Genomic DNA, 18,029 nt, shown 5'->3' on the forward strand with positions numbered 1-18,029 from the left:
CACACAGATACATTAATTTCATGATATTCCTGCTCCATGAACATTTAGAATGCTAAGATAAATAGATAGATAGATAGATACTTTATTAATCCCAAGGGGAAATTCACATACTCCAGCAGTACCTTACTGATACAAAAAAACAATATTAAATTAAAGATTGATGATAATGCAGGTAAAAAAAAAAAATAAAAAAAAAACAGACAATAACTTTGTATAATGTTAATGTTTACCCCCCGGGTGGAATTGAAGAGTCGCATAGTTTGGGGGAGGAACGATCTCCTCATTCTGTCAGTGGAGCAGGACAGTGACAGCAGTCTGTTGCTGAAGCTGCTCCTCTGTCTGGAGATGATACTGTTTAGTGGTTGCAGTGGATTTTCCATAATTGATAGGAGCCTGCTTAGCGCCTGTCGCTCTGCCACAGATGTCAAACTGTCCAGCTCCATGCCAACAATAGAGCCTGCCTTCCTCACCAGTTTGCCCAGGCGTGAGGCGTCTTTCTTCTTAATGCTGCCTCCCCAGCACACCACCGCGTAGAAGAGGGCACTCGCCACAACCATCTGATAGAACATCTGCAGCATCTTATTGCAGATGTTGAAGGACGCCAGCCTTCTAAGAAAGTATAACTGGCTCTGTCCTTTCTTACACAGAGCATCAATATTGGCAGTCCAGTTTAATTTATCATCCAGCTGCACTCCCAGGTATTTATAGGTCTGCACCATCTGCACACAGTCACCTCTGATGATCACGGGGTCCATGAGGGGTCCGGGCCTCCTAAAATCCACCACCAGCTCCTTGGTTTTGCTGGTGTTCAGGTGTAGGTGGTTTGAGTTGCACCATTTAACAAAGTCATTGATTAGGTCCCTATACTCCTCCTCCTGCCCACTCCTGATGCAGCCCACAATAGCAGTGTTGTTGGCGAACTTTTGCACGTGGCAGGACTCCGAGTTGTATTGGAGGTCCGATGTATATAGGCTGAACAGGACCGGAGAAAGTACAGTCCCTTGTGGCGCTCCTGTGTTGCTGACCACAATGTCAGACGTGCAGTTCCCAAGACGCACATACTGAGGTCTGTTTTTAAGATAGTCCACGATCCATGCCACCAGGTATGAATCTACTCCCATCTCTGTCAGCTTTGTCCCTAAGGAGCAGAGGTTGGATTGTGTTGAAGGCGCTAGAGAAGTCTAGAAACATAATTCTTACATCACCACTGCCTCTGTCCAAGTGGGAGAGGGATCGGTGTAGCATATAGATGATGGCATCCTCTGCTCCCAACTTCACCTGATATGCAAACTGCAGAGGGTCGAGAGCGTGTTGAACCTGTGGCCTCAGGTGGTGAAGCAGCAGCCTCTCCATGGTCTTCATCACATGTGATGTCAGAGCAACAGGCCGGAAGTCATTCAGCTCACTAGGACGTGATACCTTTGGGACTGGGGTGATGCAAGATGTTTTCCAAAGCCTTGGGACTCTCCCCTGTTCCAGGCTCAGGTTCAAGATGCGCTGTAGAGGACCCCCCAGCTCCGATGCACAGACCTTCAGCTGTCGTGGCGATACTCCATCTGGACCCGCTGCTTTGCTGGCACGAAGTCTCCTCAGCTCTCTGCTCACTTGCGCTGTTGTAATTATGGGTGGGGATGTCTCTCCTATGCTGGTATCAGCAGAAGGATGTGTGGAGGGTGCAGTACTCCAAGGTGAGAGTGAGAGTGGGTTAGGGTGGTCAAACCTGTTAAAAGAAGTTGTTCATTTGGTTTGCACTCTCCACGTCTCTCTCGATAGTGGTACCCCGCTTCGGGCTGCAGCCAGTGATGATCTTCATCCCATCCCACACTTCCTTCATGCTGTTATTCTGCAACTTCTGCTCCAGCTTTCTCCTGTACTTCTCCTTCGCCGCCCTGAGCTGGACTCTGAGTTCCTTTTGCACGCGCTTGAGCTCATGCTGATCACCGCCTTTAAAAGCCCTTTTCTTCTGGTTCAAAAGGCCCTTGATGTCACTTGTAATCCATGGCTTGTTGTTAGCATAGCAGCGTACAGTTCTTACTGGAACTACAATGTCTATACAGAAGTTGATGTAGTTAGTAGTGCAGTCAACAACTTCCTCAATGTTCTCATTATGTGATCCCTGCAGGATATCCCAGTCTGTAGTTCCAAAACATTCTCTCAGAGCCTTCCTTGCCTCTGGGGTCCACTTCCTGAATGATTGTGTGGTTGCAGGTAGGACCCTCACTTTTGGTTTGTAGTGAGGCTGAAGCAGAACCAGGTTATGATCTGCTTTCCCAAGCACAGGCAGCGGGGTGGCGCTGTATGCGTCTTTAACATTTGCATACAGTAAATCAATAGTCTTATTTCCCTGGGTGTTACAGTCCACATACTGGGAGAAGGCAGGTAATGTTTTGTCCAGCTTCACATGGTTAAAGTCTCCAGCGATTAGCACAAGTGCCTCAGGGTGCTGCGTTTGTAACTTAGCAACAGCAGAATGGATGATGTCACTCGCTGTCTCCACGTCCGCCCGAGGAGGGATGTACACGATGACAACAATGACGTGTCCAAACTCTCTGGGCAAGTAATAGGGATGCAAACTTACGGCCAACAGTTCGATGTCCCTGCAGCATGTGGAGACTTTGACGTTAACATGTCCAGAGTTACACCACCGTGTATTAACATAGAGAGCGAGTCCTCCTCCTTTGTGCTTCCCACAGGTACTTGCATCTCTGTCCGCTCTAACTGTGCTAAACCCAGGTAGCTCCACGTTAGCATCTGGGATGGTGGTAGTTCGCCACGTTTCGCAAAAGCACAACAAATTGCATTCTCTGTAGGTTCTGACATTTTTCATCAGCGCAGCCAGTTCGTCGATCTTATTTGAGATTGAGTTCACATTTCCCAGAATCACAGAAGGCACCGAAGGCTTAAAACGGCACTTTCTCGCAAGCCGCTTCATTTTTAGCTTAGTGCCGGTTATGCTGCCACGATACCGCCTTCTTACCTCGTCGCGTAAATGGGGAACCACACCGGCACTGGCATTTGTTCTCAGCGCTCGAAGTTGAGTTTAAAAAAAAAAAAAAAAAAAAAAAATATACTTGATATCATTTTCATGATGAAATGCATTAAAGCATGTATTAATCCTGTGGGGGCACGGTGGCGTTGAGGGTGCACTGCTGCGTTGCCGTAAGGGAGTTCCGGGTGTTCCCTGTCTTGAATTTGCATGTTTTTCTGGTGGGTTTACTCTGCATGCTTCAGTTTTTTTTTCAGTCGTGTTGTATGTGGGGTTTTGTTAGGCTATATTAACCCTGCTAGTGTATGTATTGCTCGTATTCACCCTGCAATGTGCTGGCACCACGTTCAGGATTTGCTCCTGCCTCGCACACAATGCTTGCTGGGATGGACGCAACCCTAAATAGATTGCATAATTAAACATGTATAACGAAGATTTTTTTAAAGTTTTGAACACTCTTTGGTCTAAATTTATAACTAGGTTTAATTTCACAAAGACGTTTATTGTGTGGTGATTGGTTATGTGGAGAAAGGAAAAATAGGAACTACGGATTTGGTACGTCAGACAGAGACAGCATGCATGCAATAAAGAAACACTGCTCAGATACACATCCATTGAATTCTGTGTTCGTCTCTCCGACCACCAGATCACAAACCCAATATTTATGCAATATTTAAGTTAAACCCCATTCATACATCCCATTTTTTGGAGCCTCGTCATACCTGCCATAAAGTTCTCTACACTGAACGTAGACCTGAGGACCCCTTACTGTGAGGGAGCAGCATTACCATGCATGTTTAATACCTGCTTTAATGCATTTCATCATGAAAATTTATCTTGGCATTCTACATTTTCAGAGAGCAGGAACATCATGAAGTGAATGTATTCTGTGCGGCGATCGCTGCCGGTGCCTCTCCTCAGTGCAGAGAAAGTCAGTTTAAGAAGCGATTAACAACTGGGTCGTGGAACACTTAACACAAAGTATTTAATGTGCTACGTTAACTTAGGACAGGGTTTGAGAAATCTAGTAAATTAAACATTGATTTTAGGATAGGGTGGCACGGTGACGCAGTGGGTAGCGCTGCTGCCTCGCAGTTGGGAGACCTGGGGACCTGGGTTCGCTTCCCGGGTCCTCCCCGCGTGGAGTTTGCATGTTCTCCCCGTGTCTGCGTGGGTTTCCTCCGGGTGCTCCGGTTTCCTCCCACAGTCCAAAGACATGCTGGTTAGGTGGATTGGCGATTCTAAATTGGCCCTAGTTTGTGCTTGGTGTGTGGGTGTGTTTGTGTGTGTCCTGCGGTGGGTTGGCACCCTGCCCGGGATTGGTTCCTGCCTTGTGCCCTGTGTTGGCTGGGATTGGCTCCAGCAGACCCCCGTGACCCTGTGTTCGGATTCAGCGGGTTGGAAAATGGATGGATGGATGGATTTTAGGATAAAGTTTAGTTTACGACATTCTACTTTAATGACAAAATAAATAAACTATGAGAATGAAGTAGAAATGTCGTCTTTAATCTCGACATATAGTTTTTTTTTTTCTTTTTCACTGTGTTCGTATTTTTTTTTTTTCTTCATCGTGGCCCTAATACACTTCTGTGGGGCTATACCAAAAATAGCATTATAAATGCAAGTTGCAGTTTTATTATTTATGTATATAGCTTAGCTTGAAGCAAGGTAAATATTAATGCAGTTTTGGGTGTTTTGAAGTCTTGGAAGTAATAGTATTATTACTGGAAGTTGCACTATTATTTGTTGTTATTATTTATTAGTTTAAATATTATGCAGTTTAATTATGGTAAAGTTGTTTAAAAAGTCACTTTAACGTGTCAGTCGACAGGGATTGTTAACATTAACAAAGTGTAGTTGGTTTTCAAAAAATATTTACTATTTATTCCTTTTCTAAGACATGTTCAGTGCAATATAACTTTTAAAAAGCACCTCTGGATATTTTACTAAGTCTAAATGCCTCTTTGAATGGTTGAAAATATGTTGTCAAAATTTAGTTTAAGTTGTTTGCAAACTTTGTTCAATAAAAAGGCTCTATATTTTGACTGCGTTTGTCATGCAATGTGATTCCTTCTCTTCATTAGTGCCACCCCTTGAAAACTATCACTTTATGGGGCCATGCAAACCTGTATTAATACTTGTGTGCACATTAAAATGTTTTTTTGTACAATGTACAATTCTCTTGACAATGGAATAGGTTATTCTTAGCCAGTAATTGCAGTGGAAATTGTGGTTAACATCCACTCATGCATGGGAAAAAAATACCGCCCAATATGGTGAAACCGGTATAATTTTGAAAAATACCATGATATAGAATTTTGGTCATACCACCCAGCACTATATCTTATATATAAATGTCTATGCGTGGAGGTGTGTCTGTCTGTCTCGGAAGTGCAAGGTTACAGCATTAAGCTCAAAGAGCCAGCAAGGCGGCTCTCAGTTAATGTGCTGGAAGGAGAAAGAAGTATGAGGCTGCAGCATGAAGCTGAAAGAAAGCGACTTTGTCGCCAAAGTAAAACTGCTGAGAGGAAAGACAAAACGAGAGAGAGGCTCGCTTAGCTGCTGATAGACAAGGAGGGCGAGCACGTCCGCAAAACAAAAACACCAACTCTGCATTTCAGTTTTTTTCTGATGATTTCAATAGTTTCTAGGATCCCGGGCTTTTTACAGCACGGGCTTACACAGCCAGTATAAAATAATGTCCATGCAAAAAACCTCAAGTTACTCATGTCACATAACTTTCGTGTCGGGAATCCAGTTGTATTGCTCACAACTTTCCAAATACAAATGCTTTGTGACTAAAATATCATAAATGAACAATTTCCAGAAATCTCTCACGTCCATGACAATGACGCACATTCAAACAAGAGTGAGGTATTGAAGACCTGCCTCTCCCCCTTATTTCCCTGTTTCATTGGTTGTTACATTTTATGTTTATAGCTGTAAGCCACAACTTCAGGGTTTTTAAATGGCAACTTGTGAAACTTCACGGTGTATTGACATTTCTGCTTGTTGAATCACTTTTGATATGCACAAATATGAGGCATACTTTCCTCCAAATTTTTTTCACTTTCCTTTCTTTAACTTTTAATCGTATTGTACACCTTTCTCTGACGATGCATGTAATGTTGATATCATGTCTATGGTAGCCAATGAATGACCTATTACTACACGGGACTCCTGGCCAGCAAATAAAGGGATGTACATGGATTTAATTCATAGGCTTGTTCTTGTTTTAATGCTGTCCACTGTCATCACTGAGAGGATTTTCTGAGAATGGTTTATTGAACAATATTTTAGCCATAATACATGTGTTTAGATTTTGTCAGGTCCAGTTGTATGCACACATTTGAATTATGTGGCACAAGTTTAGTTTTTTTACATGAATATTATGATATATCTTTGTTGTGTTCAATTTGGGTCACAGTTGATGCCCTTTGTATCAGGAATTTTTTTATCTCTGTCCTCCATAAAAATATAAAATTAAAAAATGTTTTTTCAGCCATCAGTACAAAAAATGCAGAGTATCAGAAAAAAAAAAAATCCATTTATGGACCGAGTATACCTTTAACAACAGCAATGCCATAAATTTCTGCTGCATATCCAGAAATGTATTGGTCATGGTTTCTGCTCTGAAAATTATTAAGCAACAGGTATGGGTCATTCTTTATAAGACACCGTAAAAGTGCACCGCTATTTCATTCATAAATTTACTCATTTTATGTGTTAGTACCTTGTTTTTCTTTCTGATATTTAGTAATTGGTCCAGGTTATTTTCCATATCTAGCGCTACTGCTGTGCCTCCTTTTCCAACATTTATTTATTATTTAATATACCATTTAATTTTGTTATCAGTATATAGATCATTATGGGGTTTTATATTGTAGTTTCTTACATCATAATCTTAAAAATACTTCTCAGTCGTTGAGAGAATTGGAGTGGTGTGGTTTTGCAGTTGGGTCATTCCATGTCAAATCAATCAATTTTCCAGAAATCCTACACACTTTGGCCTCACAAAATTCAGAAAAAAAACCGTGTAACCTGAGACACCCTGTAAAATTATTTTGATGTAAGATAAATACTTTAAAAGATAACAACCAATTTTGTGAGGGGAAGGGGGTGTCAAATATTTTTTCATCAATTTCACTAAACCATATTTCAAGAACTAAACCACCTGGCATGCTCAAATTTTTGCATGCTGGTACCTCTATAGGTATAGTATGTAACAAAATTAAAATGTTTTTTCCAGATTAAACCACTTGGTAAAAGCAGACCTTAGAAAATGGAAAAAAATATTTTGCGTCTTTGGCTTTGCCATGTTTAGGCTTTCAGAAAGCATACTTCTAACTGATACAGCCTGCTGAAATTTTTTCCATGTTAAGATACCTACACAGGGCTTTTCAAAAGATTACAAACAAACAAGGAACTGCATCAGGGTTTGACCAACAGACCTCTCAAATGTGACAACATCATTTCGGGTCTGATTTTCTAACCAGCTTAATGCACTGCGGGAATGTGCAGACATTTTTAAAATTATTTTTTCTGTATCCTACATGGTCCCTTCTTTCTCAAAAATCAAGTCTGGCTTTTCTTGTATGAATCTTTCATTTTTATTTTCCATTCCAAACAAGGGTTAAATTCACCATTTATCAGTAATGATAATCATCAAGTCCTTCATCACTAACTTCGGAATAGGATTAATGGGAAAAAAAATATCTATGTACAGCTGCTTGATTTATCATTAAATACAACACTAGTTATAATGTAATGTTAACATCTTGGTATTGCAGCAGAAGGAATGTGTCCCATTTCATTTCTGTTTCAATTGAAGTGTAGAGCATCTTTTTCATTGAGTTCAAGATGGTACTGCCTCCCACTGATTGTTGCAGGTGCACTAAGCAGTGCAGTGACACACTGTAATGCCACCCAACAAATATTGTCTGTATGTGGCCAACGGAAAGACTGTGCAGGATAGTTTGGATGCATGAAACGTATCAGGATGTCTGATTCTGCTTCGCTGTTGTCTTTAATTACACCAACATCAACATTGTTCTTCATACATGCACCTGACATACCCTTCAATAGGACACTGGTCTAAATGTAAGGGATGCATCAGACCCATCAGAGTGTGATCGTGATAGGGCAGAATCTCAGGTGCTGCTTCAGCAGTGAATATTTGGACAGCCAACAGACTGTCTTCAACTAGACACATGGCTGACTTTGAGTTTGCCATCGTCTGTAGGGATGTAACAGTGGTATTCTTGAGGGACCAGGTACTCTTTTGGCCATGGAGAATCACATTATTTGTTCAGCAAACATTAGATAAAACAACATTATTTGATATGAAAAAAGTTTGACATTTTTGATAACTTGCTTACTGATTGAAAATTCATAGATTTAACATTATTGACACATGGCACATTCAGTCTATTTTTAGGATGGAAGTTAAACATGAAAGATTTGTGGTTTGTGTTTTGAGAAAGAAGGGACGATGTAGAATAAATGAAAAATATTTTTAAAATTATCTGCACATTCCCACATGCTGTTGAGAGTGCTCTGAAAGTGAAATCCAAATAATTTTTTGGATTTGAGAGGTCTGCTGCTCAAACCCTGATGCAGTTACTTTTTTGTTTACTGCTTTTTCAGAAAACCTGTATAGTTATCTGAAAAAGGAAAAAAATGAGAAGTCTGTGTTGACTTCAAATATATGTTTCTGAGGCCTAAACATAGCTAAGCCAAAAACTCATATTCAATTTTGGTCAATTTCAAGCGGTGGCTTTGACCATGCAGGGTCATCTGGACAAAAGGTTTTAATTTTGTCACATACTATTCCAATTAATTGTACCGGCATGCAAACTCTGACATACTCAGTGGTTTAGTTATTTTGCTATGGATTTGAAAAATTTGATGAAAAAATGAGGCTGGATACAATCGACAGCCTCCTCCCCTTGGTAAATTGGCTGTGTCTTGGAAAGTATTGATTTTGCATCAAAAAAATAATGACAGGGTGTCTCCTGACTAACATGGGCACACCTGGTAATTTTTCCAGAATTGAGTCCAAAGTGTGTGAGCCATTGGTTGATTTGACATGGAAATGATCCAGTTCTAAGTTGTCTTAAACACAAAACCAACTGCTTGTTTAATGATTATTCAATGCTCTTACACCATATATGTTTTAGTACATGTATTTGTTTACTCACGTACATTTTAAATGTTTTCCTTGTAGAACCTATGACTTCTGTGAGATATACCCCGGACCAAATTTAAACATGATTATTGGAGCAAATGGGACAGGCAAATCCAGTATAGTTTGTGCTATCTGTCTAGGTCTTGCTGGGAAGACTTCTTTCATAGGTCGAGGAGATAAGGTGAGTCAACTGTGTTTGTATGACAGAATTTTGAGCTAAGGCATTTTTAAGACATTGAGAAAATATATTAATACTTCTATATACATAAACACTGTTTATTAACTTTTTTCTGAATTTAAGTAAAGAAAAAATCCATTTAGATTAAATTTTGGGGAAAGGTAAAATAGGCACAATCTTTGTTATGAGGGGAAAAAAATGTAAAGGGCCAGGTGTAACAGGTATATGTTACGCTGTTGTATTGATGTGTGAATAAACCACAAACAGTAGTCATGGTGGCGAATGGGATAATAAAACCTTATTTTCTTAGGCAAATTTTAGCTTGCAATAGTCACCGGACCTAAAATGAGAACTTCATTAATGCTGTAGATTTTGCGCTGATTATTATAAACAAAGCAGAAAAAAGGGAGAAGTGAATGAAATGGAAATCCAGTATAGATGCATGAGACTTGAAGGTGAATGTTCAAAAATTCAAAATAATTGTGGGAGGCGAAGAGGTAATTTCATGGCCATTTAGTATGTAAGGCAGTTGTATACACTACCGGTCAAAAGTTGTGAAGAGGACACAGTGTTCTGCAGGAAGAAAGCCATTCGTTAAAGGACAGATTAGGGCTGTGAAATACCAGCTGTGGACTGCTGACTGGATAAGTCTCCTCTTCACAGTAGAAACTGAAAGTTGCTTTTTTTCAACCACTGTTAAGCTGTGCTTGAAGCAGTTGTGCTGTGAGGTGCCAATGTTGCAAGACGGTGATCCTCAGAAACTTGTTTTCTGATCTATTCCTATCAGAGTTTCTTTCTGTTTTTTTGGATTGTGAAGGACATCATACTCACTGACACTTTGAGAGATATATATATATATATATATATATATATATATATATATATATATATCTCAATCTCAATCAATTTTTTTTGCAATTTGCACTTTAAGGGTAATAATGCTCTGTCTCATTTCATTTGTTAATTGCCATATTCATGCCATTATCACTGGAATACTCATATGTTGTCCAAGTAGTACTTCAGAGGGTGTAGTAACACAGTTTGTTCTAACTCTGCTTTAAGACAGACAGAGGATTTTTAGGTAGTCAGCACAAGTTGGGACACCTGTGCAAGTTGTTTGCTTCAACTTGCAAAGCTTAATTTACTTTGCTGCAGAACATCTGCAGGTTGTAACCTATTAGCTGTTACCTGAAGAAGGCCCATTTGTAATATTCTGAATTTTCCTTTTTTTCAGTTTTTGCTAACCTAAACTTTAAATTTAAATCTTTGGCAGTTTACTACTTGCCTTTTACCAACTCATTCATCGCATTTCAACTGATTAAATTTGAAGAAAAACTGAGGTGTTCTAAAACTTTTGACTGGTGGTGTATATTGTTGGAAATTGGTTCAAAAAGATATTGGTGTGAGGGAGTAATTTTCAGGCTGTTAGCATAACTATCATTTTTTGAAAGTGTATGAAAGTTTAAGTGCTACCAATGAAATGCAAGTTTAAATACTCAGAACAATATAGTTTTGCATAAAATTGAAAAGTTCTGCCACACTTAACATGTTGAATATGGATAAAGCTAGTGGCATCAGGCAAGCAGAGATAGTGCTTTTAAATTTATAATGAACAGTGTTCAGGTCTTCTATAAAATGTTGTTGTGCATGCAGTTTATGTAAAGTAAAATTACTAACAATTATGTTAACTGGCCATGGGGTCCATCCATCCATCCATCCATCCATTATCCAACCAGCTATATCCTAACACAGGGTTACGGGGGGTCTGCTGGAGCCAATCCCAACCAGCACAGGGCGCAAGGCAGGAACAAACCCCGGGCAGGGCGCCAGCCCACCGCAGGCCATGGGGTTCAGTTAATTTTAGCTAAAATATTAGCTTTTTAGAAAAATCAATTGTTGCAACTACAAATGTTCACATATGTATCGAACGATTTGTCGTTAAAGTGTATGCTATCACTAAAACAGTACCGCAAAAAAAGGATAACTTTAAACATAATGTCATATTTTAAATATATTCTCATAATGTATTCTGCAAATTAATGTAGTGTATTGTTGTTGTATTTTACTATCACTTATATTATATTAGGTGCTGAACAATGTTGGTGCTCGCCTGAGTTAGTTATTAAAATTCATTTGATTAAAAAATTGCCTCAGTCTTTCAAATTACCAATAGTCTTTGCGTCATTGACTTTTTGTTGCTTATTCTCAAATGAGAGAAATGTTTTGCTAGCTTTACAAAAAAAGTACAGAATACTGGTAATATAAAAGTGACTCAAGTTACTGGGTAAAAATGAACTTACTTAGCTTTATTCAGGGTGAAATTAAAATGATCCCAGACTGAAAAGTATTGGAAACATAAAGGGTTTGAAGGGTTTTTGTACTGTACAGTTTTTTTTAATTTTTTGGATCTGGGAATGACGTCACACCAGATATGACTGCTTCCAGTAAAACTTTCTGAAAACCAATGTGGGTGCCTTCGGGAAAATCTGTGTTGTTTTGACAAGTATTACTGACAGATTTCCAGTTTTCTGGGTATAAACAGTTAATCACCCAATGCTATCCATGCTGACTAATGCCAATTGATCCATAAATACACAGGGAGAATGTGCAAACTCCATACAGACCCTGGCATTGTGAGGGATGTATATTAGCCCTGCGCTAAGATTCTGCCTGTGTTAAAATATTTATACTAAACTTTTAACCTGATTAAAACAAAATGTATTCCTATAACGTCTGTTCATGTTTTGTCATTCTCCACCTCTCTCTCTCTGTCCGGCTAGCTGTTACTAATCTAATGAAATGCTCATCTTTGTAAAATAACATAATTATTGAGAAATAATGCAATGATTTTTTTCAGTGGTGGGAATAAGCTACTATATAGTTCATTATGTGTGCTGCATTAGTGGTGTGCCCAGGAAAAATTTGCCCATGAACAGACACATGAATAGGAGATGTACCTTACCTCAAGAAAATAGTACCAAGAATCTGTGATAAATTTTATCTAATTTTACTTTTGTTGTCACAAGCATGCTTCAGAAAATGGGGAACCATCTTTCCTTAAGTTGAAAACTTTGCTGCTACAAATTGGACGTATTTGATAAGTTTTAAGTCTTGTTTTCACTTTGGACCCTGGCGATTCACCTACAAAAAAAATGCAAAAGAAGGCAAGGTGTTTTTTTAAATTTATAAAAATTGCCTCTCTTTTGAATATAGTTTCATGTGTCACATTATTACAGGGTGTCCCAAAAATGTATACACTCAAAAAATTTAATTCTCTGGTCAGGATCATCTTCATTGAGTGCATGGACTGATGTTGGAATAAAACTTTTTAATGGGCGTGCTTCAAATGGATGCTTGATTTTAAAATATCTGTCTCATGAGCCACTTGCCAAACAGATTTTCCAGCATAACAGAGGAAAGTGTATACATTTTTTGGGACACCATGTATATACTATGATTGTAAGGATTCATAAGGATTTTGTAGTCTGTGCTTATCCATTGCATTCTGTCAGCCTGTGCATGTTTTTTGCTTTCTGCACGTTTTAAGGAGTCATGGGTAATACATTTCCTGAGGCAAATGGTTGCTCACATTATTCCTTCTACTAGCTGAAATAATCTGACTCAGTAATTCAGAAATTTATGTTGATGCACTGACGGTATATTTTTGAACTCAGCAGCATAGTCTCTGGAGAAACGGGTTCTGTGCTTGTTTTTGGGGTTGTGTGTGTGTGTGATTTTTTTTTTTTTTTTTTTTTTAGCACATTTTTCAACACTTCAGTGTTTTGGATATAAATTAGGTTTCTTCCTTAACAAGGTTATTTACCTTATTCAGGTTTTGGACCCTTTACAACTTAGTTTCTTATATACTGTATGTCTGCCATATTAGTTAAACATAGTCTCTCCATGTTGACAGTTTGCGGCTACACCTATTGGTGATTTATGTTGTTGAATCTAGTCTTTAATATTTGCTTGTATTAATATTCACGCAATTCAGGACATTTTCAGGAAATCAGTTTATAGTACCTTTACTATCTGAATGCTGCCTTCATTATTGCGAAGATTATAGGGAAAGGGGAATAAAAATTCTTTCATTTTTTTCATTTTCATTCATTAAATTGCCCCATGTTCCTTGACTTTGCAAAAGGTCAGGGTCTGCGGACCACTGGATCCTGGTTCCTGCACCCTAGGCTGCATCATTGGACTTCACACTCCAATACTGGTGGTGTGGTGAAGGAGATTGATCACATCCTCATGGGCAGACTCTGGTGGCTACAGAAGTGCCCAGTTTGTGAATTCTGGCCACAGACTTGTTGTTGCTACTCTGGAGGTCCAGCTTAGGTCCAGTAGGCTACCACCTACTAGGAGAATGAGGCTATTTCTAATTAGTTTGCACGCTGTTTGTGTGAGGAAGTTGCAGAATTGGGTGCAACTGCTGATCCTAATTTGATGTAGTAGATCTTGAATGACAAGACCCTGAAGGTAGCTGAGGGTTGTGTTGGTGTTGCCGGTGTTCCCAGAAGGGGGTGTTTCATCTCGCAGGGCACCCTAGATATATAGAGGAGTTTCAGAGCATGGCTTGATGGCAACTCACTCTGGTCTGTACCGGGAACTAAGAAGGATGGCTGTGAGGGCACTGTGGGCAGATAAGGAGGTGTTTGTTAGAGATATCTGTGAGCAAGTGACACACCATCTATGGTCTAGTGAACCACGTTCTGCTTACAGAGGAATTGAAGCATTGCACACATTTGAATCTGTTCCTCAGAGAGTCGCAGTCAGGGCAGATGATAGAATAGTCCTTGTGGATGATGCTGCAATTGTGACCTTCTGGGCTGGCAACTTTGAACAGCTGTTTAAAGCTGATCCTCCAGCAAGGATGTTGGACATCTCTGGCTCCATGGTTCTTAAGGCTGATCCTCCAATTAGCTGTGAACCACGCAATCTCACTGAGATTGCACAGGTGATGAACCAGCCAAGTGTAGGGAAGGCTGAAGGGATCTGTGGTATCTGGGATGAACTTCTCCAGGCTGATGGCAAGGCTCTCCTGCTTGCATTGCATTCGGGAAATGGGAGTCATCCCAACAGACTGGCAAATAGGACATCTCTGTCTGGAAAGGGAAGGGCGATCGCCTAAATTGCGGAAACTACAGGGGGGATAAAACTGCCTTTGGACCCGGGTAAGGTCCTTGCTAGGATCATCCTCAGTAGAATCCATGATCACTTGCTCACCCACCAGTGAATGGAACAGTCTGGTTTTATGCCTAAGAAGTCTACCATTGACCGAATCCTGGCACTGAGGGTTCTCATGGCACGCAAACACAAATATCTACAGAGGTTCTTTGCAGTTTTTGTCGATTTGGAGGCTCTGATTGGGGTTCTCGAGAGACTGAGTGAGGCATTTGAGCGTTTGGATAAAAACCAAGATCCAGGCCTTTAATTACCTCTTGGGCACAGCCGTCGGTAGTGTGTTTGTCTACAGAGAGAATATCAACCTTGTTGAGAGGTTTACTTACCTCGGCAGCGACATTCATGTCTCTGGTGACTCTTCCAGTGAAGTCAGTAGATGGATTGGGAGAGCATGAGGGATCATGAGGTCACTGGGAAGGGGTGTGTGGCACTACCGATATCTTTGCAAAATGACGAAGATCCAGGTCTTTAGAGTCCTGGTGCCACCTGTTTGGCTGTATGGTTGTGAGACATGGAAGCTGTCCAGTGACCTGAGACAAAGACTGGACTCCTTCAGTGTTTTGTTTCTTCGGAGAATCCTTGGGTACTACTGGTTTGACTTTGTGTTGAACAAGTGGTTGCTCACGGAGTCCCAAATGAAGACATTACCTGCATTGTGAGGGAGGGTCATTTACAAACTACTTTAGTTTGCCTATTCTTACTGTTGCCAACCTTTGGGGATGAACAGTTCATATTTGTAATGCACATGCACACTGGATTATAGCTCTGCCTTACTGTCAGTAGCTCCTTTACATTTCACCCAGGTGTGACTGTTAGATAGATAGATAGATACTTTATTAATCCCAAGGGGAAATTCACATACAGACTGTTGCTGTAGCCTTCCCATTGGGAGCATTTTCTCTCTCATATCCCTGATTGATCTACCTGAGAAGGGAACCTGGTTCCCAGCACATAGTGGTAATATATGACATATGTGCAAGCAGGAAATCAGGCTTTTATAAATGTAAGATTTTAATTATTATTCAAATGTATTGTGGTGGCGCAGCGGTAGCACTGCTGCCTCGCAGTAGGGAGACCTGGGTTTGCTTCCCGGGTCCTCCCTGCGTGGAGTTTGCATGTTCTCCCCGTGTTTGCATGGGTTTCCTCCGGGTACTCCAGTTTCCTCCCACAGTCCAAAAACTTGCAGGTTAGGTGTATTGCCGATCCAAAATTTTCCCTACTGTGTGCCTGGTGTGTGTGTGTGTGTGTGCGTGCGCCCTGTGGTGGGCTGGCACACTGCCCGGGGTTTGTTCCTGCCTTGCGCCCTGTGTTGGCTGGGATTGGCTCCAGCAGACCCCTGTGACCCTGTGTTAGGATATAGCGGATTGGATAATGGATGGTTGGATGGATGTATTGTGCTCTGAACTAATAAAAAATAAAGTGTGGCACTGCTCCCCACACAGCCTAATATTACTGAATGTTTAGTCTTTCCAGGCAATAACCAACAGCATGCATTCATGGACTGATACCCTTATCCTCCTTACTTTTCTGTTTAGCACTTTTACTGATCTTATAAAGCTCTTTGCCATTATCTGATGTTCTTAAAACTAAAATCATGTTTCCAAAATATTCTGCCTTAGCTTATGATATTATAAATAGGAGCAAGCACTTCAGGATTACTTGTATAATTTAGAGGCAACTTATGAAAACACGTACGTTATGGCAGCAGTTCTGCACTGTACATCTCCTACCCAGAAAAACATGCATAGTCAACCAGTATCACAGAATTACAATACCATAGTGCTTTTTTTTTACATTTTCTACTTAAACGTAATTACCAAAATATTCCGCATTAACACACAAGGTACATTTTTCAACAGCCAAGTGACATAACCAGCTGTTTTAGCATAGAAAAAGGAATACATTATATTTGTAAAATCACACCTTTTAAACATTACAATAATTTTTTTTCTAGTGCTATTACTATAACACCCTCCCTGCTTTTGTAATCTTGTTAGAGTGCTGCATGTTAACAATATTGTCTGTACAGTACTAGTAAAGGTATGTAGCACACTCAGTGTTGTACCTGTATTCTTTCAGCATTCTTTTAAAATGTATAAGTCACAATAATAAAGTACCATTTGATCCATCCATTTGTCATGGTGCGTGCAGGATTGTTTTCATTTTGTGGTGAAAAATAGCCAAAATAGCCAGTACCTTTTAGTACTAAGTGAGCACAAAGACATGTTTCAAATATAGTTGAATTTTAAAGTTTAATGTTTAGAATTCGAAGCTGTGATGGATTGGTACCCTGTAAAGTATGTTTAAGAAAGCTTTGCAGAATTCAAGCCTAGCACAGTAGATATATCCATCCATTTTCCAACCCGCTGAATCCAAACACAGGGTCACGGGGGTCTGCTGGAGCCAATCCCAGCCAACAGAGTGCACAAGGCAGAAAACAATCCTGGGCAGGGTGCCAACCCACCGCAGGACACACACAAACACACCCACACACCAAGCACACACTAGGGCCAATTTAGAATCGCCAATCCACCTAACCTGCATGTCTTTGGACTGTGGGAGGAAACCGGAGCGCCCGGAGGAAACCCACGCAGACACGGGGAGAACATGCAAACTCCACGCAGGGAGGACCCGGGAAGCGAACCCAGGTCCCCAGGTCTCCCAACTGCGAGGCAGCAGCGCCACCGTGCCGCCCCAGTAGATATATTCATCATTAAAACATATCCCTAATTTAGTCATGGTCTTAATGTATGCAAGTTTTTTTTTTTTTTTTTTTTGTAAACTCTCAGTTGATATAGATATAATTTGTTTTTGATGTGTTGGTTTGTTAACTAAGCAAGGTGAGGAAGGCATAGTGTCATTTGTTAATGTGCTGCATAGCATACATACAGACATTTATAGCTTTTAAACTTACACATGCTGCAACAACTATGGCATATTTGCACAAGAACTGTCAAAAGTTTAGAACATTACCCATTTTTTTACCCTACTTTTTTCCTTAGTTTAGACACTGCTTCATCGTGGAAAAATCCTGCCATAATCCGCAGCATCTTTCCAATGCAGTTGCTTCATAGAACAATATAAATAGCAGCATTACATAAAGTAGTTCTTTACAGACCAGTATGGAATCTGAAGTGCTGCTGAACTGAATTTAGTGGCTTTTAGAACAGGTTTCTTATTTTATAATTTCTTAATTAAAATTATATTACCTGGCTACTCTAAACTTTTGTAAAGAGAGTATTTTAATTTTGTGTCACTGGGATGTCCAATTACATGACTGTATAAGGACTTTTCAGCACAGTTTCAAATTTATAAAGTATTGCAAGCTCACCCCTTTTTCTGTCAGCCAATAATGTGCTGCCTGACTGAGCTATGAAAAGGCTTTACAGGTATGGCGAGGTTCACTTCTGCAAGCATTACTAAAGAGTAGTAGTCCTTTGGATATTGAAATAGCTGCATCTGCCCAGAGCTGTTTTGTAATATACAACATATCT

The 18,029-nt window shown here is 40.1% G+C and overlaps 1 protein-coding gene across 1 annotated transcript in view; it reads left to right on the top strand.

The window, feature by feature from the left end:
* The window catches only part of smc5 (structural maintenance of chromosomes 5), a 121,205-nt gene that overhangs the window by 3,589 nt on the left and 99,587 nt on the right, over positions 1 to 18,029 (top strand). Inside the window, exon 2 of the mRNA XM_028791755.2 lies at positions 9,213 to 9,354. Within this exon, the coding sequence (XP_028647588.1) occupies positions 9,213 to 9,354 (142 nt within the window). The remainder of the gene's footprint in view (positions 1 to 9,212; positions 9,355 to 18,029) is intronic.

Source organism: Erpetoichthys calabaricus, chromosome 5, assembly GCF_900747795.2.
Source record: "Erpetoichthys calabaricus chromosome 5, fErpCal1.3, whole genome shotgun sequence".
NCBI lineage: Eukaryota > Metazoa > Chordata > Cladistia > Polypteriformes > Polypteridae > Erpetoichthys > Erpetoichthys calabaricus.